General features: G+C 34.6%; 1 protein-coding gene across 3 annotated transcripts in view; it reads left to right on the top strand.

Moving 5' to 3' along the window:
* The window catches only part of Sf3b1 (splicing factor 3b subunit 1), a 42,075-nt gene extending 16,193 nt beyond the window's left edge, over positions 1-25,882 (top strand). Inside the window, exons 1-22 of one of the 3 annotated variants that reach the window (XM_026399341.2) lie at positions 41-1,516; positions 1,823-1,902; positions 3,592-3,762; positions 7,190-7,427; positions 8,589-8,801; positions 9,034-9,155; positions 11,455-11,652; positions 11,746-11,847; positions 12,749-12,928; positions 13,560-13,646; positions 13,774-14,044; positions 14,349-14,494; positions 14,593-14,739; positions 14,889-15,014; positions 15,464-15,685; positions 16,211-16,393; positions 16,478-16,589; positions 18,190-18,310; positions 18,688-18,819; positions 20,227-20,499; positions 22,501-22,717; positions 23,508-25,882. In XM_026399341.2, the coding sequence (XP_026255126.1) occupies positions 1,846-1,902; positions 3,592-3,762; positions 7,190-7,427; positions 8,589-8,801; positions 9,034-9,155; positions 11,455-11,652; positions 11,746-11,847; positions 12,749-12,928; positions 13,560-13,646; positions 13,774-14,044; positions 14,349-14,494; positions 14,593-14,739; positions 14,889-15,014; positions 15,464-15,685; positions 16,211-16,393; positions 16,478-16,589; positions 18,190-18,310; positions 18,688-18,819; positions 20,227-20,499; positions 22,501-22,717; positions 23,508-23,666 (3,477 nt within the window). In that variant the 5' untranslated portion in view covers positions 41-1,516; positions 1,823-1,845 and the 3' untranslated portion in view covers positions 23,667-25,882. Of the gene's footprint in view, positions 1-40; positions 1,517-1,822; positions 1,903-3,591; positions 3,763-7,189; positions 7,428-8,588; positions 8,802-9,033; positions 9,156-11,454; positions 11,653-11,745; positions 11,848-12,748; positions 12,929-13,559; positions 13,647-13,773; positions 14,045-14,348; positions 14,495-14,592; positions 14,740-14,888; positions 15,015-15,463; positions 15,686-16,210; positions 16,394-16,477; positions 16,590-18,189; positions 18,311-18,687; positions 18,820-20,226; positions 20,500-22,500; positions 22,718-23,507 lie in introns of those variants that run through there. The other 2 variants (XM_026399339.2, XM_077803067.1) reach the window with 2 other exon arrangements.
* Positions 25,883-26,173: the final 291 nt, after the last annotated feature.

Genomic DNA, 26,173 nt, shown 5'->3' with positions numbered 1-26,173 from the left:
TTTCTATAAGTATTCAGAAATTTATTTGTATTAAGTTGTCTTTAGCCCTTTGATTTTTTTTGGCATGCTTATGAATTTGCTTTTCTTTTTTAAAATCCCCCTTATTATAGATTTGTGTAGATTTGGTTGAAGTCACAGATGCCATATTCTTCATCTTTATAATGCAAGTTTTCTTTCCAGGTAGAAGGACAAGAAAATAATGAGCCAATGCCATAGAAACGCAAAGGGTTAAAGGTTTTTCTTTTACTTTTGTTTTGGGTACTCTTTCTATACTTTGAACAAATGTGTTTTTCTGCTCAATATACTTTCAAATTATTGAAAGTTTTCATTCCAAATTCTAGAGTTTTAGGATTGTTACTTTTGAGAAACTGTTTCTCACACTAGAGCTCCCCCAATATTGTTCTAAATATAGCTTAGTAAATGCTCCTACTTTGCTCTAAGCATACCTAAAGTTAAAACAAAAGTATGTATACAAAGACTTTGATATTTTTAATAGTTGGAGTCTGTTTTGCTAATTTTAGTGTGCAAGTCAGCACAAGGGGCATAGTGAGCCTGATGGAAGCTTTCCTCAGGTGAGTTGAGTTTCACAGTCAAAATTAGGTGCCTGTTTCTTAAAATTAGATTTGGCTGCAGGTTTACAAATTAGATTTTCAGCCTGCATGAATTAGTAGGGATATTCTTTTTTTTTTACTTGCATAATTGTAATTGATTTAAACATGTATGTCAGAATTCACAGGCCCATACTAACTGTCCTTAATTTCTTTCCTACAGCAGTACTGCTATATGCCAGTCCTGTCTGCATTCTTAAGGGTGCAGTTCAACACATCCTCTCTAGATTATGGTGAAAAAGTATTCCAAAGGAAGTCTTATCAGAACTAGTGTCAGAAAGAATGACACTGCCAATTGGGCATGATCTTCAGCTTAGGAAATGTCTTAGAATTTTATTATTTTATCCTAAATTATGATGCTATACTTCTTGTATAGCTAATTATCACATTTCTGAAGCATAGTGTGCCTCTGTGAATCTTATAATGTACTATTTGGGCTTCTTTAACATATTTCAAAATTTGAAAAGCAAATGCTGAAACTTTAACCAAGAGACTAACACATCTCTTTGTACAGCACTTTTCTTCTGTGTGCATCATTAAAAACTGGTAGAAGTAATGTATTTTAAGTAATGTTTCCAGTTGTAATTTATAGTTTCTAAGAAAAATGTTTCTGGGTCAAGGAAACTTTTAAAAACACGAAGCCCTTTTTAGTAACGTGACATCAGAATAAGATTATAGGTATATTTTTTAAAAATCAGATTTTCTAAACTACAAATATTTTAGAACACTGTATGAAGAACTTGTCTAGTCATAGTTATTTGTAGTCAGGATTTTAACAGCTTGCAACAGGTAATGTTTTGAATATAAATATCTTTCCAAAGTGTTACTAATGGTAAAGAGATAATTTTCTAGGCTTCTATTCTGCTGCTTGAAGTCAGAACTGCTGATGGAGACAAAGGCACGAAAGTGTACGTATTCCGGATTAGCAACCCAGGAACCCATCACTTCTGAAGACTAAACTGTGCTGTCATTTTGTTTTTATATGCATTAAAGTATTTGTTTTAAACTGCTGTAGATATGTTTGTGTTCAAACAGGTTAAATTGATCAGCAAACTCAATAAAAAGTAAGATGTATAATTATTAAAGTTTTTCTATCAAAAAATAAATTAAATGATTTTGGAATAACATAACATTAGAGCAGGGCAGATAAATCATTTGAACCTAATTATTTTTTATTTATTGTACTCTTGTCCTGTTGCTGTTCTTTTCTGCAGGAGGGAAGACCCCTGATCCTAAAATGAATGCTAGGACTTATATGGATGTAATGCGAGAACAGCATTTGACTAAAGAAGAGGTATGTGAACCTGCCTCATATTTTAATGGTTGTAAAAGAATGTAAAGAAAGTTGAGATTTAGAGGCTTTCATATTTCTCATTTTGTTAGTTGCTATACAAGTAATATTTTTAGTAGTATTAATGAAAATTAAAATGAGAAAAAAATGACTCCCCAATTCTATCACTGTTCAAATTAATCTTCATATTTCTATATCCTTTTCTCATCCAGGACTTTTGGGTGTGAATGTGTATATATCTATCTATGAGTGGATTGGATGTATGTGAGAGAAAAGGTTAATGATATGCCTCTAAAGCCATTGTGTTAGGGAAAGGCCAGATGGTCATGTTATTCTTGAAAAAATCCCTAATTTTCCCACAAGATTCAGTTTGCATATGGATGGAGAATTTTGAATAAATGATGTGTGTGTGTGTGTGTGTGTGTGTGTGTGTGTGTGTTGCAGTCCTAGGAATTGAATCCAAGTCCATTTTGTTTTAATAGTTAATTCCATGCCTTTGTTATATTTAGAGTTGTTTATTATGTGATTTTTAAATGGGGTACTGGAAACCCATTTTAAAATCTGGATGAATTAAATATTTGTTATGACTAAATCATGCATAGGATTTATGTAATTACAGATACAAGTAAAACATAATTTTGATATTTTCATTTTTTACCACCTGTTTTGTTGTAGAGTGTCAATTGCTATTTATGAGAGTTTTAAAAAGCCCTAATTTTTCATTTTATGTCGTGCTTAAGACCAGATCCAGGACCTTGTACATGCTTAGGCAAGCACTGTACCACTGAGCTACATTCCCCAGCTAAAAACTTACTCTTCAGTGAAAGTGTTTTGGTTCCCACTTTTGACTTGAGATTTTGCTGAACTAACTATATGTAAAGCAAGGTGTTATATGTTAAAATTCAGTGTTTGCTTGTGTAGGAAGAAAGGCATTTTGTAAAACTGGAAATACAAGAAAAGAGTTAGAATAAGGAATGGTAATAACAAGTAACATAAAAAGTAAAGTGAACAAAGTATAAAGTAGTATATTAAATGGAAATGATTATATTAATGGCATTAAAATAAATCGATTTTTTGTTTGTTTTTGGGCAGTGCTGGGGATCTAACCCACATTCTCATGTATGGTATGCAAACACTTTACAATTAAAAACACTCTTTTTTTTTCCCCCTGGGGATTTAACCCAGGGGCACTTTACCACTAATCTAATCCCTGTCCCTTTTATTATGAGACAGGGTCTCATTAAGTTGCTGAGGCTGGCCTCAAACTTGTGATCTTCCCACCTCAGCCTCCTGAATTGACTGGGATTATAGGAATATGCCACCTCCCTGGGCTCATGAAAGAATTTTTAAATTTTTAGTTGTAGATGGACATAATACCTTTATTTATTTATTTATTTATAAAGAGAGAGAGAGAATTTTTAATATTTATTTTTTTTTAGTTTTCCGCAGACACAACATCTTTGTTTGTATGTGGGGCTAAGGATCGAACCCGGGCCGCACGCATGCCAGGCGAGCGCGCTACCACTTGAGCCACATCCCCAGCCCCAATACCTTTATTTTTATGTGGTGCTGAGGATCGAACCCAGTGCCTCACACATGCTAGGCAAGTGCTCTACCACTGAGTTAACAGCCCCAACCCTTATGAAAGCATTTTAAAGATAAATGTTTTCTGCTTTTTCAAATGTTTTTCAGAGAGAAATTAGGCAACAGTTAGCAGAAAAAGCTAAAGCTGGAGAACTAAAAGTCGTCAATGGAGCAGCAGCATCCCAGCCTCCCTCAAAACGAAAACGCCGTTGGGATCAAACAGCTGATCAGACTCCTGGTGCCACTCCCAAAAAGCTGTCAAGTTGGGATCAGGCAGAGGTGGTTGTTTTTTATTTTTCATTGTTATTTAAAAATTTTTTTCAATTATATAATATATTAGTATACTTGGGCTTCTGTACAAGAAACCATTGACCGGGTAGCTTAAAAAACGGATTTATTTTCTCACAGTTTATGGAGGCTTTGAAGTCCAAAGATTAGAGTGCTGGCATGTAGGTATTTGGTGAGCCATCTTTTTGTGACTTGCAGATGATTACTTTCTCCCTCTGTCCTCACAAGTCCTTTTCTCTGTTTTTTGGTCACTAGTTCTGTCAGATTAGGACCCCACCCTTATTACCTCATTTAACCTTAAATACTTCCCAAAAGGATTAATCTCCTAATATAGTCACATTAGGGGTTGGAATGGCAACATCAGTTTGGGATATTTGCTGGATCCTCTGTTAGAACTTTAAGTGCTTTAGTGATCAATCCTTCAAATCCCCTGCCTGCCACCTCATGGTACTGGAGATTTAATCCAGGGGTACTTTACCACTGAGCTACACCTACCATAGCTTTTCTTCATTTTTACTTTGAGATAGGGTCTTGCCAGGTTGGTTAGGCTAGCTTTGAATTTATGATCCTCACTATGATGCCGGCGATGAGAATCAATTGGGGCTGAGTTTCATTTCCCTAGATGTGAAGATTGCCGAGAAACAGGCAAGCAAGAGTGTCAAGCTATTTTTATTTAAAGGATAGAACAGAGATAGACTTCTGCTCGGAGTTGGGTATCCGAGGAAGTGGGGCTGTTCTGCCCCTTTTATACTTTTTAGAATTCCTTTATTCTCATTGCCTCTCTTCCCAAGAGTTGAGCCAAAAGGTAGAGTTCCTGGGTTGGAGAGGAAAGGAGCAGCCCAGAGTATCCCCCCAGGAGGCATTCGTTAACAGCCCCTTATAGGGAGGAAAAATCCCTAGAGACAGGAAGGGGGGGGGGAGAATGTCCTGAAGGTATTATCATTTTATTTTCTCCTGAATCAGCCCCCATTTCCCCTATTAATTGTTACCAACACTGAGTTACCCCTTACCTCCATTCCCCGCTTCCTCAGCCACAGTCTTTGGGATTATAGATGTGTACCACCATGCCTAGTTATCCTTCAAATTCTTTTAACACTGCATTCATTTCCTAGTATCTTATTTCTGTCTCTACATACCATCTGTACAACAGCTGGCAAATTTATGAATTTGTCCCCTGCTTCTGTTCTTTAGGCTTATATGTGTCTTAACTTGACAAACTTACTTGTTTAACATGCATTTCAAAACCATTTTTTAAAATATTTTTTTAAGTTGTAGATGGACATAGTACCTTTATTTTGTTTATTTAGTTTGTTTATGTGGTGCTGAGAATTGAACCCAGTGCCTCACGCATGCTAGGCAAGCACTTTACCACTGAGCCACAACCCCAGCCCCTCATTTTTTTTCTAAACTTAAAAAGAAAAGAGGATTTTTTTTTTTAGGTTACAGTTTTAAAGCCAGAAAGTCCAAATGTCATGGCAATTTAAATATATTCAGTATCTATCCACTTTTTTGTCACCTAATTCACTGTTTACTGTAGTCTAGATTACTGTAGATAGTAGTCTGTCTATTCATATGTCAGGAAAAAAAATCCCTCACAACATGGCAGTATTTTCACATTCTCAAAATTAGACTATATTAAATACAACACATAATTTCCATAAAATTTAGGATAGATAGATCCTGAGGATTTCTGTCATTTGCTTATGAGAGAATTCAGTTCTGCTGAATATGATTAATTATTAACTAATGCCTTGGTTGACATTCAGTGCTTGCTTTTTTCTTTTTAAGAGAGAGAGAGAATTTTTTAATATTTATTTTTTAGTTTTCAGTGGACACAACATCTTTATTTTTATTTGGTGCTGAGGATCAAACCCAGTGCCCCGCGCATGCCAGGCTTGAGCCACATCCCAGCCCCTCAGTACTTACTTTTTAAAAAAATATTTTTAGTTATAAATGGACACAATACCTTTATTTTTATTTGTTTGTTTGTTTGCTTGTTTTGGGGCACTGGGGACTGAATTTATGTGCACTGAGTCCACTGAGCCACATCCCCAGCTGTATTTTGAATTTATTTAGAGACAGGGTCTCACTGAGTTGCTTAGCGCCTTGCCATTGCTGAGGCTGGCTTTGAAATTTCGATTCTTATGTCTCAGCCTCCTGATTGCTGGGATTACAGGTGTGCGCCACCACTCCTGGCTTATTTATTTATTTTTTAAAATGTGTTGTGGAGGATCCAACCCATTGCCTCACATGTGCCAGGCAAGTGTGCTACCACTGAGCTACAACCCCAGCCCCTCAGTGCTTAATTTTAAAAACTGAGATAAGCTTGTTCTGATGGAACTGTTTACTATAAGCTTATAAATAGACAAAGAGTTAATGTCTTTCTTGTAAGAGCTGCAGAGATCCAGATCATGTTTTCTTTTCATTCTGCTCAGTTAACATAACTTTACCCTAATCATGACACTGGGAATTAGAATACATAATAGGAAGGGGTTATTTCCCACCTTTCCTTCTAATTCAGCAGGAGAGACAAGTGCCAGAAATTGAGATGTTGAGCAATTTATGTTCTTTACTCAATACAGAATTTCCCAACCTGGAGTAATAGAGGTTTTTAAAATGAACAAATATTAAACTTAATTTTTTATAATATGCAAATTTGCAAATAGAAAACTAGAGTTCTTGGGTCTCCAGGAGGATCCCATTTTAAAATAAATGTATAAAGTATATTACAAATTCTGTTGAATATTTAATGGAGCAGTGCTTAAGTCTAAATTTTGTTTGCTTACGCTAAGTCATCTACTGTTTTAATATGATATTGTCTATTCTGGTGGAAGTTCTTTTGATACTCATGCTATATGGTGCCTTGCATCACCTATTAGTCTCTTATTCAAACTGCTGTGGAACCATAGTGTTACTTAAATTTACTTCTGATCCCCCCTCCCCCAATCTTGCCATCATTACTTGGATGATATTGTTTGGTATATGTGGTTTAAAGATAATTATCTGGGTAATCCAAAATATTTATTAGACATACATACATGCACAGTGAACACTATTTAAAATAGTATTTCTTAGAATTTATGGTTTTCTTCTCCCCTGATAATGTATGCCTTTCAGTTTGGGAAGTACTGAGGGAATTAGAGCTGGTAGTCTTTCAGTGCAGATTTAGATGGAAAAACCATAGTCATACCACATACTTAGATTCAAGACTTTCACTGTTTCAGATTAATACTTGAAATTGTTTTTGGTCTTAAACCTATTTGCAAGAAAATGGGTATCTCTTTTTTTAAACAGAATGATAGTCTACTTTCGCTTTAATTATATAGAGGCTAGAATTAAAATGTTTTATTTAAAAATTTTTGGTTGTTCTCTGTGGGTATGTAGATGTGTGAATAAGTTTTTTTTTTGCTTTGTTAAGACCCCTGGGCATACCCCTTCCTTAAGATGGGATGAGACGCCAGGTCGTGCAAAAGGAAGTGAGACTCCTGGAGCAACCCCAGGCTCAAAAATATGGGATCCTACACCTAGTCACACACCTGCGGGAGCTGCTACTCCTGGACGAGGCGATACACCTGGGCATGCAACACCAGGCCATGGAGGCGCAACTTCCAGTGCTCGGAAAAACAGATGGGATGAGACCCCCAAAACAGAAAGAGGTAGTACTTCTAGTGGAATCTGGATGTGTGTTTGGGTAAAATGTTGACTTGAGTGGTAGGATCAAACTGAGATCTGTTCTCTAGGCCTGTCTGGTCCTGTAAATAACCAGATGCTATGAAGATAAATAAGAAACTGAATAGATCAAATGTCTAATTTTCCCTCTTGAAGAGGTTTAAGATTTTTTTAAGGAAGAATCTAAAGTAAAATCTTGTGATTAAATATACCTGACATAAAATTTACCATTTTAACTGTTTCTGGTTTTTTGTTTTGTTTTGTTTTTATTTTTGTTTTGGTATTGGGAATTGAACCCAGGGGTGCTTTACCACTAAGCTACAGCCTTTTTTATGTTTTGTTATGAGGCAGGGTCTTACTAAGTTGCTTAGGGCCTTGGTAAGTTGCAGAGGCTGGCCTCAAACTTGTAATCCTTTTGTCTCAGCCTCCTGACAGTGCTGGGATTACAGGCATGCACCACTACACTCAGGTCATTTTAGCTGTTTTTAAGTATAAAATTTATTAGCATGAGGTACTTGCACAGTGTTATGCAGTCATCACCATTATTCATTTCTAGGACTTTTTCTTTATCCTAAATAAAAAATCTCTGTACCTATTCCCTCTGCCTTTTAGTTCCTGGTAACCTCTATATTACATTCTATCTCTTAATTTGCCTAAGCCTCTTGTTTTCTGTATAGATGATCTAAGGCTATCTTTCAGTGACTTCATGAGAATAACTGTGGCAAAACTAAGATTTAATAGTACATTTGCTATATTAAAAGTTTTCAAAGAATTGGTAATGATACAGGGAAATGCTTAACATGTAATTAATGAAAGAAGCCGTATAGAGTTGTCAACTGCATGGAGAAATATACAAATTGGCTCAAGATATAGAGAACCATTGCTCTGTATAGTAATATAATGGGTAGTGAAAAAAATTCTCTATTTTCCTGTTTATCATTAGTTATTATGGATATTTTTGGAATCAGCGGAAAAGAAACCAAGAAATAATTAAGAGTATAACATAGAACATTAAAACTTGAAATGTGTCTCTGTTTTAGGAATGTCCTATTTCTGAAATTAATGTTGAATATATTAACTATTTGAATCAGCAATGTTGTTCTAACAGTGGTTAATATTGTGATTTTATTGGCTCTTTCTCTTTAAAGATACTCCTGGGCATGGAAGTGGATGGGCTGAGACTCCTCGAACAGATCGAGGTGGAGATTCAATTGGTGAAACACCGACTCCAGGAGCCAGTAAAAGAAAGTCACGTTGGGATGAAACACCAGCTAGTCAGATGGGTGGTAGCACTCCTGTTCTGACTCCTGGAAAAACACCAATTGGCACACCGGCAATGAACATGGCTACCCCCACACCAGGTAGAAACTCTTTGATTGGAAATAATTGTATTATAGTTTTTTCTTTGTGGTTTTCTGTGTGTTGTTAACATCAGCTTTTAACAAGAATAAAGGTGTATAAGTTAGTTTTGGTTTGCATTTATAATGTAAGCAAGTAAGTGTTAAGAGTTAGTAACTGTCTTATATTTCAAGGGCTATATAATGATAAAGTCTTAAAATGTAGATTGTTAATAAAAATTTTCCTTTTTGGTAGGTCACATAATGAGTATGACTCCTGAACAACTTCAGGCTTGGCGGTGGGAGAGAGAAATCGATGAACGAAATCGCCCACTCTCTGATGAAGAGCTAGATGCTATGTTTCCAGAAGGATATAAGGTAGTAACCATGCATGTGAACATAATAAGATGTGAATTTTCTTTTAAGTATTTGTTGAGAACATTGGTCAGTTTTCATTGACCTTCCTCAGATTTACCAGTGGCATTCTGTTCTTTTTATCTATCTCCAAATACATTTTAGTTTCAAAAAATAATAGATGAAAACAAATAACATGACGTTTTATGTTTGCTAGTAGGAAATTTTAAGATCTTTAAAAACCTATATTAACAGTATGGCTATGGTAATACCTATATTAACAATATATAGTTTCCTTTAGTTTATCAGCAGTCCCAGGATTAAGCTCACATTAGATTATGGTTGTTTTACTTGGTTTTACTTGTATGTGCAAATTCATAGATTGCCAATGAGAAGAAAGAATATTCTCTTTACTGTAGTAACTTGAAGTTTATTTTGAACTATAAACTTTTCTAAGTCCCTGGCACTTGGAATATTTGCTGGTCTAAGGGTAGTCTGTGGTTATATAGTTAATACCATAAACCCAAACTGGAATCTAAATCATCTGATGGCCTTTCTGCTAATGACTTTTGCTTCCTTTTAACAGTTTATTTGTATATATGCTTGTCATGTTTTGTTTCCCCTGTTAAGTTTGTATTAAGATTATTTGTTTCGTGTATGTATAAATACCTGCTTTAAAACTTCTTGTAACCTCCACATAATGCTGTGAGTATAGGCAACCTAATTTTGACTGCCCTGAGTATCTTTCTCAGTTGTAGTCACTGGTATCCTTTGTATTGATGAGAAGAAAATTGTCCTTAGTGAATCCTACTAAGAAATGAAATCCTTACTAGTGAATGTTTAAAAATAGTAGGTCTTTAAGTCCTTAAAATAGAGTGATATTTGTGGACATGACATAGATTTCATAAGCCTCTCATAGAATAAATTCCATTTTTTACAAAATGGTTAGTCAGCTGGGTGTGTGCTGCATACCTGTAATCCCAGCAACTCAAGATTCTGAGGCAGTGTAGATAGTATTAATATGTATTTAACATTATTTCCTCTTAAACTAATTGACTTTTTTTTTTTTTTTTGGTAGTTATAGAGGGATAGCATGCCTTTATTTTATGTTTGTTTTTACATGGTGCTGAGTACCCTACATGTATAAGGCAAGTGCTCTGCCACTGAGCTACAGCCCCAGCCCACTAATTGACATTTTTAGACACTAGTTTAGGCTCATCAGGTAAGACCTGTAAGGCCCATTGGCTCTGCCCAGGAAGTTGTATAAAATAAGTTCTTGTATCAGCTTTAAAAAAACAAATATTTTTCTTTTTTAGCCCACATTTTGGAAATTCTGGTGATTTTGCAAAAGATTTAATTAGGTGGTATGTTTTACAGAACTCTAGTAAATATTTTGGTTTTAGTATTCATGCATTTAACTAATTTTTTAGTTTAGACTTAAAAATTTGTTTTGATAATGTAGGAGTTTATGTGAGTGTTCTATTTTATTACTCAGTTTTATATATAACCTTTTATACATTATATATGAGCTTTTTTCCATTTATGTGAATACATATGTTATGCGTTCTAATACAGCTTTTTTGGAAATCACTGACTTAGATTTTATTATTTCTGAATTTTTAATTTGGTATTATCAACATGTTTTTATAGATAAATTTGTTGGGGGTGGTTTATAGGGCATTGAATCCAGGGAAACTTTACCTCTGAGCTACATCCCTAGCCCTTTTTAAATTTTTGAGAAAAGATTTCACTAAGTTGTTGACTTAGCGCAGACTTCGAATCCTCCTGCCTCAGCCTCTGGAATTGTTGGGATTACAGGCATGTACCACCACCCCCAGCTAGATTAATGTTTGATAATGATCAGAAGTTTATAAGCCTTCCTCAGATTTTTCATTTCCCTATACTCTCATTTTTAATTAGCAGATGAGAACTATGAATTAAAAAAAGAAATTGGCTTTTCTGTGGGGATGGGGTAAGGGGATTGAATCCAGGGTTGCTTTACCACTGAGCTATACTCCTGACCCTTTTTATTTTTGAGACACGGTCTTGCTAAGTTGCCTAGGCTACAACTGCCCCAGCCTCCCAAGTCTCTGGAATTACTGGAGTATGACACCATACCTGGTGAAATATGAATATTTGCCACAAGTATTTTAAACTTCTAATTAAAATAGAACAGTGGGATGGGTGGTAATTTGTTTCTCCAAGTAACTAAAATGCTTCCTAGCTAATAAACAAAAATATTTTAAGTGCAGTGTTACTCATTATTGTTATTCTTCAATTTATAAAGTGAAAAAAATTCTAAACTGTTTTATAATTCTATTAGGTACTTCCCCCTCCAGCTGGTTATGTTCCTATTCGAACTCCAGCTCGAAAACTGACTGCAACTCCAACACCTTTGGGTGGTATGACTGGATTCCACATGCAAACTGAAGATAGAACTATGAAGAGTGTTAATGACCAACCATCTGGAAATCTTCCATTTTTAAAACCAGATGATATTCAGTACTTTGATAAGCTATTGGTAAGTAGTAATAGCAGAAATTAATTACTATTTTTTGTGTACATAGTTATAAATCATAACATATTGACCTTCCTTTAAATATTCTTTTACTAGGTTGATGTTGATGAATCAACACTTAGTCCAGAAGAACAAAAAGAGAGAAAAATAATGAAATTGCTTTTAAAAATTAAGAATGGAACACCTCCAATGAGAAAGGTAGGTACCAGTTTGCTAAATCATTAATTATGTTCATTATATTGGTATGTTAAGGAATTTATATTTATTCTCTTCATCTTTATCGGGGCATTGCATGATGGAAAGGAAGGTAGGTAGTATGAGAAGCACTCTATTACTGAACTATATCCCCATCACAGGATTTAGTTTTTTTTGTTGGTTGGTTTAATTTGTGGTGGTGGGATTGAAACCAGGGTCTTGCACATGCTAGTTAAGTGCTGCACTACCACGCTACATCTCCAGCATTTTTTCTAGTGAAAAAACTTTCTACTTTAAAAAGGAGTTGAAAAAATAAAAAATTGTTTTGTTCTTGTGGCTTTAAAATGTGCTTAAGACTTGAAGGTAATTAGTGGAGTTATGTGAAGAACTGCATTAACATCTTTATGTGTTTCAAAGGTAGAAGGGACTTAGGGGAAATGAAGGCGCATACACAGACACACATACACACTTCTGTGCTTCTATAATTTTATTATTGCCCTTTTGTAATTAATTAAAAACATTGAATTTCTCTCATGTTCAAACTTCAGAGTAATTTTGACAGAAATGAACTCATGCTATTCTATGTAAAATATCTGTAAAAGTACACATTAAAATATTAAGTTACAGAATATCTTCCTAGAGTAATTTGCTTTTTTAAAATGCTTGATTTTTAGGGCTAGGGATGTGGCTCAAGCGGTAGTGCGCTCGCCTGGCATGCGTGCGGCCCGGGTTCCATCCTCAGCATCACATACAAACAAAAGATGTTGTGTCCGCGGAAAACTAAAAAATAAATATTAAAATTCTCTCTCTCATATTCTCTCTCTCTCTCTCTCTCTCTTTAAAAAAATAAAATAAAATGCTTGATTTTTAAGTAAACATAACTTGTACTCTACTTTTTCCCCAGGCTGCATTGCGTCAGATTACAGATAAAGCTCGTGAATTTGGAGCTGGACCTTTATTTAATCAGATTCTTCCCCTGCTGATGTCTCCTACACTTGAGGATCAAGAGCGTCATTTACTTGTGAAAGTTATTGATAGAATATTATACAAACTTGATGACTTAGTACGACCGTATGTGCACAAGGTTTGTTGTTCTCCTCAAATAATGTTTCTAATAATTCAATATTTTAATTTTTTTTTTAGAATAAAAGGAATTCATGGATATTTTTAGTGTAGTCTGGAAAGGTTGCTTAAAAAAAAAAGCTGATTCATAGTAGAGAACCAAAGTTTACCCCCCCGTAAAAGATGCTCATAGTTAACCTAGCTAGGTTAAATTTGCCTATCCTTCCAGATCTTTTTCTTTGCAGAGGCATGTTACAGATGTAACATGTACACAGCTATATGTTATAGGTACATGTAGGTGGAATGTTTAGCAGTCTTTACCATAATTGTTTATATTATTCATATTATTAGTATTAGGTTATGATGAGAAATAGGTATATTTCTATTATATTTAGTGTAAAGAACCATTTTTTCATGACAGTAATTTAATTACAAAGTGCTTAATGTATGTGCAAGTTTTAAAAGATATATTTGTCAGTCTGCATGATTAACATATTCTCAGTTTTTCATCTGTATTGGGGGGTTGAAATTGTGTACTTAAAATTCTTAATTAGTCCCTTGCTTAATGAAGCCCTGCTAACTATAAATTTCCTATTTGTTTTATGGGGACATCAGTAATTGATGTCAATGTAGTTCCTTTTCTTCTTTTTCAGATTCTTGTGGTCATTGAACCACTGTTGATTGATGAAGATTATTATGCTAGAGTGGAAGGCCGAGAGATTATTTCTAATTTGGCAAAGGTAATATGTTAAATTTCTAGAGAAGAAAGTTTGCATCTTTTTTTGATTATAAAAGTTTTGATTTATAGAAGGAAATGATCAAGAATAATGTACCAACTCAGACTCTCCTTTTATCTTTTCCTTTTAGGCTGCTGGTCTAGCTACTATGATCTCTACCATGAGACCTGATATAGATAACATGGATGAGTATGTCCGTAACACAACAGCCAGAGCTTTTGCTGTTGTAGCGTCTGCCTTGGGCATTCCTTCTTTATTACCCTTCTTAAAAGCTGTGTGCAAAAGTAAAAAGTCTTGGCAAGCGAGACACACCGGTATTAAGATTGTACAGCAAATAGCTATTCTAATGGGCTGTGCCATCTTACCACATCTCAGAAGTTTAGTTGAAATTATTGAGCATGGTAAGTTGTATTATAACTTTTGTTTTTTATAGGATAGCTATCCTGAAATTTGGGCTACTGACTTGGGGAAATAATGGAAAGGCTTATAACTACATATAAACTCCTCATGTTTTGTAGTAGGATTTATAATAATATCTGCTAACACACTTGCTTTATTCTGGCTTTTTATTTATTCTGGCAATTTTATCTGAAGTGAAGAGATTCTATGGTTTGTCTGAATGGTTAAATATATTGCTAGAATATGGATGATATTGTGGAGATTAAGTGTTGGTACATAGTTAAAAATCTGTGCTTGGTTTTATAGGTCTTGTTGATGAGCAGCAGAAAGTTCGGACCATAAGTGCTTTGGCCATTGCTGCCTTGGCTGAAGCAGCAACTCCTTATGGTATCGAATCTTTTGATTCTGTGCTAAAGCCTCTATGGAAGGGTATCCGGCAACACAGAGGAAAGGTAAATCTACTAATTAGATTGTTTTTGATAGCCACCCCTGAACATTAAAGCAAGGTAAACCTAATTTACTAAATTATATGTTTTTTACCTTAAAATAGGGTTTGGCTGCTTTCTTAAAGGCTATTGGGTATCTTATTCCTCTTATGGATGCAGAATATGCCAACTACTATACTAGAGAAGTGATGTTAATCCTTATTCGGGAATTCCAATCTCCTGATGAAGAAATGAAGAAAATTGTGCTGAAGGTATTTATTTCAGATACTTGTTTCAGATTGCGGGGGTTGAAATTGGGCTTCTTTCATGGTCAAAGAGAATTTTGTAGCATTTGTTTGAAAAAACTTATTGTTGGTTTCACCTATACTGTTTGATTTATTATTATTTTTTAACCTTTCAGGTGGTAAAACAATGTTGTGGGACAGATGGTGTAGAAGCAAACTATATTAAAACAGAGATCCTTCCTCCTTTCTTTAAACACTTTTGGCAGCACAGAATGGCTTTGGATAGAAGAAATTACCGACAGGTAAGCCTTTATTTTTTAAAAAAAGGGTCAATAGTCTTTTGACTGTTCCTTTAGTCAGTTTGAATGCATGTTACAGATTATTTTTTGTTTTGATTATTTCACAGTTCATTTGTTTTTGATTGTGGAGGAAGATACATTTTCAAAAGCCAGTTAACTTCCACTTTGGTTTTACATTGAGATAAATACTTACCTGTGAATTGATGTCTTTGTCTAGTAAATTCAGTGGTTTTTCTGGCTCGCTTAAACATGGGTATAATTTTGCCTTGAGTATCTTGACTGACTTAGAATCATTTAAGTTTTTTAGTCACTTTTCTCTTGAAGTTTAATAAGTAGGAGTTAATCATTGTCAGTGTGGTTATTAGCTAAGTAGTGTATTTAGAACATTGGGTTTTCATTATACTGCTTTATTTCCTTAAACAGCAGATTTATTTATTTATTTGTCTTTTTAGTTAGTTGATACTACTGTGGAGTTGGCAAATAAAGTAGGTGCAGCAGAAATTATATCTAGGATTGTGGATGATCTGAAAGATGAAGCTGAGCAGTACCGAAAAATGGTGATGGAAACAATTGAGAAAATTATGGGCAACTTGGGAGCAGCAGATATTGATCACAAACTTGAAGAACAACTGATTGATGGTATTCTTTATGCTTTCCAAGAACAGACTACGGAGGTAATGATAACTGATTAGTATGAAGTTAATTATTATGGAAAATTGCTAGTGATTTTTAAAAACATTTTTACTTTTCAAGCAAATTTCCTAAAAATAACGTAATTAAGTTCACAATAAGTTTTTCATTCTTTTTTTCAGTGTTGGGGAGTGATTCCAGGGATGCTGTACTACTGAACAACACTACTAATTCTTTTTTTTTTTTTTTTTTTTTTTTTAAATTTTGAGGTGGGGTCTCAGTAAGTTGTAAAGCTAGTCTTAATCCTCCTGCCTCAGTCTCCAGAGTAGCTGGGATTACTGTGTGCTACTGCACCTGGCTTCATTTTTTAGAATGTCCATATTCTCATTTACCAAAATATTCTTTTACCTGAAGTTTTTGGATTTGATATTTTTTAAAAGACAAATGTTTGAATAGTTGGAAAAAGTTGAATTTTACTATGTACCAACTGTCAGTCACAAGGAAACTAAATTCTGGTTCTCAGTGCTTGTGTGTGTATTTTTATATAAAAATTGGCTTTTGTTTTACAGGACTCAGTAATGTTGAATGGCTTTGGCACAGTGGTCAATGCTCTTGGCAAACGAGTCAAACCATACTTGCCTCAGATCTGTGGTACAGTCTTGTGGCGTTTAAATAACAAATCAGCAAAAGTTAGGCAACAGGCAGCTGACTTGATTTCTCGAACTGCTGTGGTCATGAAGACTTGTCAAGAGGTAAATTTTGCACCAGATTCTTGTTTCTTAAACAAGCAGTTTAATGTAAATAGTAATATTTTAATGTTATTTCTTTTATTATAGGAAAAATTGATGGGGCACTTGGGTGTTGTGTTGTATGAATATTTGGGTGAAGAGTACCCTGAAGTATTGGGCAGCATTCTTGGAGCTCTGAAGGCAATTGTAAATGTAATAGGTATGAAATTTGCTGGTCATGTAAGAATTTGTTGTTTTTTAACTTTCTTTGTATTTTTGAAAGTAAATTGTGGAAACATATTAGGAATTAGGTGATTTTATGTTACCTTTTTTTTAAAAGCACTTCAAGATTATAGTTAAGTTGGAAGATATCACAAAAATCTTCTCTAAGTTCACTTATATTTTACTTTAAAAGAGAAAAGGGGCAAGTTTAGGGCCTGTAAGTGAGGTGTGGAAGTAGTTGTAACTCACAAAGCCTTAAAGTCATGGAGCAGAGGACCTAGTAGAACTAGTCTGTTAGCTGAAAATATTGTCATGTTCTGCAAGGGGAGGGGACAACTCTGAAGTTTGAATTTAGTTTTACAATGAAATTTTAAATATTCAGCCTCAGTTATTGTGACATGTTGGGGTTTTATTTTGTTTTGTTTTTTGTTTTGCTTGCCATCAGTTCAAAGAACATAACTAGGAAAAACCTGGGGATTTATAGCTCAGTGGTAGAGCACTTGCCTAGCATGCATGAGGCCCTGGGTTTGATACCCAGTACTGCAAAAACAAAAAACAAACCAAAAATTAGGAAGAAAAGTGAACTGATTAAATTATATCTTGTCTTTTTATACCCAAGTCTTTGAAACTCCATTTGGTTTTTTAATCCAAGTAAAAACAAATAATCTTGGGTATGGAGAGCAAAGCTTTTTATTCTATTAGGGAAGTATGATAAAGCAAGCATTTGGCATCTTGTGTTTTATTTCCCCTTGTAATTGAACATAATGCCAAAAGTAATTCCTTTGGGGCTTAGCGGGTCAGAAATAACTTAGCAAGAGGTCAAAGGAGCTGGCTGTGATAGCCACTGGTTTTCTCATTTTAGTCAGGTTTATTTATTTTATAGATCTTTCAACTATTGTATTTGCATATAATTCCCAATTCATCCCAGTCCTCTATACTCCAAAGGTAGTGACTTGCCAAAGATAGTTACTTGGCTACCTGTGGGGCTCTGGTTTTCAGGGAGTTATAAACCATATGGTTGGTTAGGGAAACATGGGAAAAACAATGGAGAGAGAATCAGAGCAAGCAATCTAGTTAGAACAAGAGCCCCTGCCAGCTGCCTCCTTTTTTCTCTCTTCATAGGTGTAAATACCATCCAAGTATGCCCTGCATTGCAGGGAGACTGGAGATCTCTTTGTTTTGCAGTTAAAGGGTAAGGGGGCCCTTTCTGGAAAATTTTGCTTTAATTTACATGTCTACCTCTGGCTTATATTGTTGTGTATGGCCGGAACATAAGCTGTCCCCATATTTAAATGTCAGTGTACAAATACATTTCAGAACCAAATAAAATTTTTTTTTGTTATTGAGTATCCATCATTCTTAATTCACTTCACTGATTTCTTTCATTTCTACGCATAATCAGAAGTTGTTAATAAAAAGTTAAAAGCAATTCTGAGACTGGTCAAAACCTGGGGTTTTCTCTTTCCATAGGCAGCTGCAAGTTTATATTTATGCCTAGTCATGTGTATCACGTTGAAAAGTAAAAGAAAAAATGAGCAAAGGTTGCAGTTCAAAAGTTCAAATGTTAATTGATAGTTTTTTTGACTTCTATTAAATAGGTATGCATAAGATGACCCCACCAATTAAAGATCTGCTGCCTAGACTCACCCCCATTTTAAAGAACAGGCATGAAAAAGTACAAGAGAACTGTATTGATCTTGTTGGACGTATTGCTGACAGGTAAGCAGAATACCTAAACATTTTTATAAGCAGTATTGGTTCTCAGATTTGACCATTTTGCAGTTAGATAAGTTTGTTTAGTGGTGTTGGTGTAAGTGTATATGTTCAGGCTATCCAATATTCATATTTTTAGTCAAATTTTAGTTCAGCTAGTAATGGGGAGTAGCAGTATAGTTCTAACACAACCAACTTTTCTGAAGAGTAAATAATAACTTATTTAGTGATTAAAATGAGTTAATTATGTTTTTAGAACTGAACCTGCAAATTTACCTATTAAAACTTAAGAACAGGGGCTTACCTCAGTTATGTTTACTTGGTATGTACAAGGTTCTGGGTTCAAACTCAACACTGCAAAAAAAATTCTTCTTTTTAATTAGGGGAGCTGAATATGTCTCTGCAAGAGAGTGGATGAGGATTTGCTTTGAGCTTTTAGAGCTCTTAAAAGCTCACAAAAAGGCTATTCGTAGAGCTACAGTCAACACATTTGGTTATATTGCAAAAGCCATTGGGTAAGTATTATTTTCAGTTTTTTATTAGCTTATAATAAACAATTGAAGTGTTGGAAAATGCTTCCACTTAGAATATACTACACTTAATGAGATATACTACACTTAATGCAGTTGGGTAATCACTCTTTATTTTATGGACTTACCAAATTTTAAAACATTTTCTTAAATTTTTAATTAAAATAGATGGGAAGCTTTAAAAATTTCAGGGAAGGAAGCATTTCCATTATCAGAATAATTTCAGGTTTTTTTTTGTGTTCTTTTTATGTTGCTTAAAATATAAAAGGCAAATTCTTAATATCACCATCATCATGATTCATGTTTCATTGGTACTTTATGTGTTTTTTAAAAATGTTATTCCTTGGGCTGGGGTTGTGGCTCAGTGGAAGAGCGCTCACCTTGCATGTGCGAGGCCCTGGGTACAATCCTCAGCACAACATAAAGATAAATAAAACAAGATATGTAAAAAAGTCATTTCTAGATTAACCCACAAATTTAATTGAATTATAACTGTTTTATTGATAATCTGTGGTTATTTACTTCTTCATTAGAACCAAGGTAGGAGAATCAGTAATGTAGATACTTCACATACATGTAGCTTAGTAGCTAAGAAAATATTTTCTAGAAATACACAAATATCAGATTAATTAGGTAGCATCACCCTTCTCCCCCAGCACAAACACATGCTTTTTCCTCTTATTTTTTGGGTAAGAGTAATAATTATTTTAGTGGTTGATATAATCAAGAAGTTTGCAATGAATAACTATTATGTGAACTTTTTAGCCCCCTAGTGTGTTCCTCAAAGGTGTGGCAAAAAAAAGTGCCTTAAAGTAGCTGGGTGTGGTGGCATAGACTATTGAGAGGCTAAGACAGAAGATTGCAAGTTCAAGGCCAGTCTGTCTCAAAACAAAAGACTGGGGATGTATCTCAGTAGTCAAGTACGTGCCTCTGAGTTCAATCCCCAGTATTTAAAAAAAAAAAAAAAAAAGAACAGATATAGTAAATGTATGTGGGAGGGAAGATAAGAGAAACAAACTAGGTATGTTTGAATATGGGAGATGAGATTTTTGGATATTACTGCCCCCAAAAAGTTCCGTAGCGCTGATGTCTGTTTTGACCACTCAAAGAATTAAACATTTAATTAAATTTCTTTATATTTCAAAAAATTTAAAAACTGAAAGTTATATTTGAAAATTAATCCATTTGAATTAAAAACTGACAATTTATATGAAGTTCTTAGTAGAAACAGTATTGCTGTTGACTCAAGTATTACTGAATTCCCAGGGATTAATTGTTTGATGTCTTTGCATTTTTCCCCTTTCTCTCTGAAAAATTTTTGACTTGTAATATAACAGCTTGCTGATACATTTTGGAATTTTTGTTTGTTTGTTTGTTTGTTTTTTCCCCCAGCCCTCATGATGTATTGGCTACACTTTTAAACAACCTCAAGGTTCAGGAAAGGCAGAACAGAGTTTGTACCACTGTAGCAATAGCTATTGTTGCCGAAACATGTTCACCCTTCACAGTACTTCCTGCCTTAATGAATGAATACAGAGTTCCTGAACTGAATGTTCAAAATGGAGTGTTAAAATCACTCTCCTTTTTGTTTGAATATATCGGTGAAATGGGAAAAGACTACATTTATGCTGTAACACCATTACTTGAAGATGCTTTAATGGATAGGTAAGTGACTTAAGCCAAATGCAAGAAGATAATTATAAATTTCATTTTAGAACTTATTAAATGACCTATTTGTTGTGATATTTTAAAGAAGTACTAACCTGGATTTTTATACAAAACTGTAAATATGACTTTTTAATATATATGTTGTAGCTGTTTCCAAAATTTTGTCTTTAAGACCTCCCTGATTTAAATTCCTTTTCATATTTGTTAGATTAAATGTATTTTTAAAAACATAATCAGTAGACTTTTGCTTTAAAAGTTAGTCAAATATGGTTAGAAGAATTGACAAGCATGGGTTAATCAGTGTGGCAGAGAGACCTGATCTTTTTAGCTTTTTAGTGCAAGTGAACCTATTAAAAATTTCTTTTAAGGTTTTGAATCTGCTGAACACCGTCTACCAAGAGCTACACTGTTATTGTTGTAGGCACCCAGTGGTTCAGATGGTGACCAGTAATTCCATATTGCTCAAGTTATTTGTCAAAATTCCTGATATCTAGATTGACATTCAGCCTTAAACATAAGATTGCTTGAAGAAGGAATAAAGGAAAAGTGCAGGGTCCATGTAATTTCACTGGCTCTTTATTTTTCAGAAGAAATAAGTAGTCTCATTTTAGTTACTTTTGGGCAGATTAAAATTACTAATGACCTTCATAAAGGGCAACTTAATTGAGTCATCAAGTTACCACCAGGTGTATATACAGGACATGGAGACAAATATTAAGAATTGTGCTCTGTAAAAGTTTGACCTCAATGGGGTGCAGTGATGCACACCTGTAATCCCCAGGAAGTTGAGGCCAGAGGCCACAAGTGTGAGGTCAACCTTGGCAACTTAATAAGACCTTATCTCAAAAGAAAAAATGACTGGGATTGTAGCTCAGTGGTAGAGTGCTTGCGTAGCATGAGTGAGGCCCTAGGTATAGTCCCTAGGACACCACCCACTTGCCAAAAAAACTGGCTTCCTTGTGCCAAAGAGGGGATCAGTCACCCTCATTTCATATTCTTTAGTGAGAAGTTCCTGAGCATCCTAGTATAGTCATGGGTATATATGACCTGTGGCTATAAATTATGTTCTGTGTACTAATAAGTTGAGGTAGTAACTCCATTGAAAATTACTAAATGAAGCAATGTTGGAAAATAATTAATGAGAAATACTGCTTCACTATGGTGAATAAATTAGACATTAAGAGAATTAAGGATGTTAGTAAGTACATATCTTTTTTCTTTGAACTATTCTGTCTTTGGGGCTAAGTGTGTGACCCTAATGTGTATTATTCTGGGCTCATACTCAGAATAACTTTGGAATGAATGATTCAATTGATTTGTCATAAACATAAATTCAGATAGCACAAGAGATGAAGAGATCTTATTTCTGTAGGTTTGAAAAAAATTATATCTTCCTCTTCCCAAGTTGAGTTTTTAAAATGAAACTTAGTGTCTACATGAGAACAGACTTAATTTTAATTTAGTTATCTGTTATATTCTAGCATTTAAATTTCTTTCTCTCTTTTTTTAGTTGTAGTTGGAAACAATACTTTTATTTTGTTTATTTTTATGTGGTGCTGAGGATTGAACCCAGACTTTCACATGCTAGGCGAGCACTCTACCACTGAGCCACAACCCCAGCCCTAAGCACCTGAATTTCTACCAACATTTTAAGTGTATAGTTTAAAATGAGATATTACTGTTAATCATTTGTATGTAAGAGTCATAGGCCTCCACTTCAGAAGCATTTTGAAACTAAGGGCTTTTGCTCATATTCCTTTTAAAAGTTAATTAGGAAATGTGAATTATTTTTGAAACTTTGTGAGGTTTGAGTTATTAAAGCAAAAGATTTCAAATGGAATCATTATAAAGGATATATGAGATCATAAGGTGTTGGAATGACTTCGTATTTGGTCAGTACTTTGAATTAATGATTTAGTTCCTAAGGGGCAGATGAATATTTTCTGTAAAACAAAGATTTGCTTCTTAACAGAACTCTCCCCCCGCCCTCCATTACAGGGACCTTGTACACAGACAGACAGCTAGTGCAGTGGTACAGCACATGTCACTTGGGGTTTATGGATTTGGTTGTGAAGATTCCCTGAATCACTTGTTGAACTATGTATGGCCTAATGTTTTCGAGACATCTCCCCACGTAATCCAGGCAGTTATGGGTGCCCTGGAAGGCCTGAGAGTTGCTATTGGACCATGCAGAATGTTGCAGTATTGTTTACAGGTAAGTTAAAGATTTTTAAGATTATTCTATTAGAAAAGTAATTTGATATAGAATTAAGTTACCGTTCCTAATTATCAATAGGGTGTGTGTATTGTGCCATATGGGAAAATAGGTATACGGTGAGAATTAGATTTTGATTTTGCCCATTGCAATTTTGTGTAATTGCCAGATTTTTTTCTTCCCCTTTAAAGGGAAGTATTTTGTTTTGTTTTTCATTGTATTTTTCAAATTTTTTTGTTGGTACATTATAGTTGTACATAATGTGGGATTTGTGTTTACACAGTTATACATGCACACAGTAAAATAATATAATTCAGTTTCATTCCTCAGTATTTCTTTCCCCTTTTCCTCCCCGGACCCTTTTGAGTAACATTCATACTGATTTCCATAGTGAGTGTACTAATTTACAATCCTACCAACAGTGTAAAAAGTGTTCCTCCCCCCCCCCCATCTTCTCTAGTATTTATTTGTATTCTTGATGGCTGCCATTCTAACTGGCATGAGATAAAACCTCAGTGTAGTTTTGATTGCATTTCTTTTTTTTTTATATTTATTTTTTAGTTGTAGTTGGACACAATATAATTTATTTTTATGTGGTGCTGAGGATTGAACCCAGGGTCCTGTACGTGTGAGGTGAACACTCTACCGCTGAGCCACAACCCCAGCCCCTTGATTTGCATTTCTTAAAGGGAAATATTTTTAATCATAATTTTATGGCCTTTAAAAAAATTCTGTTCAAGTTATGTATATTCTTAGAAATTGAAATAATGGAATCTTTCAATTATTCTAGGGTCTGTTTCACCCGGCTCGGAAAGTCAGAGATGTGTATTGGAAAATTTACAACTCCATCTACATTGGTTCACAGGATGCTCTCATAGCACATTACCCAAGAATCTACAATGATGATAAGAACACCTATATTCGTTATGAACTTGACTATATCTTGTAATTTTGTTTTTGTGTTTAATGCACAGCTGTTTCACATCTTAAACTTGCTTTGATTTGGTGATATAAACTTTTAAACATTGCAGATCAGTGAAGAGCTGGTCATAGAGGAAGAGCTAGAAATCCAGTAGCATGATTTTTAAATAACCTGTCTTCGTTTTTTGATGTTAAACAGTAAATGCCAGTAGTGACCAAGAACACAGTGATTGCACACACTATACTGGAGGGATTTCATTTTTAATTCATCTTTATGAAGATTTAGAATTCATTCCTTGTATTTAAAGGGAATGTTTAATTGAGAAATAAACATTTGTGTACAAAATGCTAATTTGTGTGTGTTTTTTGAACATGACTTGTAAAATGCGGAAGTTTGATAAAGTATTGGTCTGTGTAGACTAAGTGGTTTAATTTCATTTTCTGTCACCTGGTTTCTAGAAAGTATTTAGCAGAATACAAAGTATATAAAGTGATGGCATCTTTGTCAAAATTCCATTGTTCTGTTGATGATGACAGTGAGAAGAGTAGCTTTACGGGAGGTGTCCCCTCAGTCTAGCACAACGATTCCATTACCATAGGAAAATAGCATCTTCGCTAAACTGTCTTGAATATTATTATTTTGTACTTACATAGCACCTTTCACCTCATGATTTCTCAAAATGCTTTACAAACATGTTTAAAGGAAGTGATCTATGTCCAACTCTTGACTGGTCTGTGTTTGTGGGAAAGCTATCTTTATTTCAAAACTACTTTCTGCCTGTTGGGAGCAAGGCTACTTAAGTTCTACTAATAGAAGAAGACAATCTTTGGGCTCTTTCTGTGTCTTAAGCCACTATTCAAAGATGTATTTAGTAAGTATTTGTTGAATACCACTGTGCTTAGATGCAGGGGATACAAAGGTATGACCTGCCCTTTACCCTTACTAAATAGTACAATGAAAGGGGGCTCACGATCATTGAAGAGTCAGTCTTTGGGTGCTATGACATTGCACAGTGACTGCAGCTAATGAGTCTTGGTTTGTTTAGTTTTGTGTATAGTAATTAGATGATAATTTGATCTCTGTGTGGCATCAACTGAAATGCCATTTAATTCTGGAGCCAAGCATTGAGGCAGTTATTAATGTTCTTGGCAAATATTTTAAGAATCATCTTGACTTCTAATTTTATTTTATGGCCCCAAATTTCTTGGTTTTAGACCTGTTACTACCCATAGCTGTTTTTTGTTTGTTTGTTTTGTTTTGTTTTTTGGGGTGGGGGTCTCCCTACGTTCTTTTGAACTCTAAAGGGAAAAGAAATTCTGCAAGCAGTGTTAGCACACAATGACCCTGCTATTATAAGTAAGTTCTTGGGGACTAGAGTATGTAACTCCTACTATTAGCGTGTAGGGCTCCCTACCTTGGAAGCTTATATGAGAATAGGCTTATAAATTGGCTTTTACAAAATTGGAACTGAGCATCAATAGTACCCAAGCAGAATATGTAACTTCTTATTCCTTGTATGGTGTAATTTTATGACAATATTTGTCATAAAATAAAACAAATTCCCCAATCACCTATATCTGATCTTTAAAATTGTCTTCCCACCCTATGCATTTTAAATCTTGTTGTTTCTATGGTTAATTTTGAATGACTCTGAGTAATTATTAATCATGAATTAAATAGATACAGAGCCAAAATTTGATTTTAAATAACTCTTGGGAAATTTATATTTTCAATTCAAGTATTTTCATGGCTTCAGTTTGCTTGGCCTCTTACTATTTATGGATAATAAGCTTTGTAGTGGAAATATGGAACAAAGGAGACTAACACTCCTGACTGACTTTTTGCTGACAAAATAATTTGAGGTTAGAGAGGAGAAAAATACTGAAGGCTGTGACCTAAAAAATTGGGACCAAATAGAGGCTCACAGATGTTTGGATTGTTTTATGAGCTTATTATTGCATAAGGAAAGCATTTTGTGATAAGTGAAAGACGCTATGTGAAGTTTTAACTCTTCTCAAAGACCTTTTCTTTTGCACTTTGTTTTGATGTTTCTTAAAGCCAAACTTAAGCAGGAAGAAATTAATGTTCTTAAGGGGACAGAGGGTTGGGTTTTTCTGTGGGCTTTTGTTGGTTTTTCTGTGGGCCATTGCCCTCAAATGGAATTAATCTCTTTGGCTGTTTGATTTTTTTCATATTGTATTTTTTAAAATTTGTTGTACGGTGCCGTGTGAGCATCAAGTACCACCAGATAAATAAAACTTATTATATCTAAAGTCTTAGTAGATCAATTTTTAATCTTAGTTGACTCTGTATTGTCACCACACTATGCCCTCTTGTGGTTGTGCCATTAATAATATTGAGCTCTTTGGGTTGTTTTCCAAACAAAGGAACTTAAGTGTTTTAAAAAAAAATCTTTATGTGGTAAGAGACAGAAGAGATAATTACAGCTGTGTGGGCTCAGTTGTTTGGCTCTTTGGTTTCCAGTGGCTCAAAAAGAAGCAAAAACTACAACTATCCTAGAGTTTCTCAGCTTG

Source organism: Urocitellus parryii, chromosome 1 (assembly GCF_045843805.1).
Source record: "Urocitellus parryii isolate mUroPar1 chromosome 1, mUroPar1.hap1, whole genome shotgun sequence".
In the NCBI taxonomy this organism is placed as follows: Eukaryota; Metazoa; Chordata; class Mammalia; order Rodentia; family Sciuridae; genus Urocitellus; species Urocitellus parryii.
The sequence above is the reverse complement of the archived record's forward strand: the minus strand, read 5'-3'. Positions and strand labels throughout refer to the sequence as shown.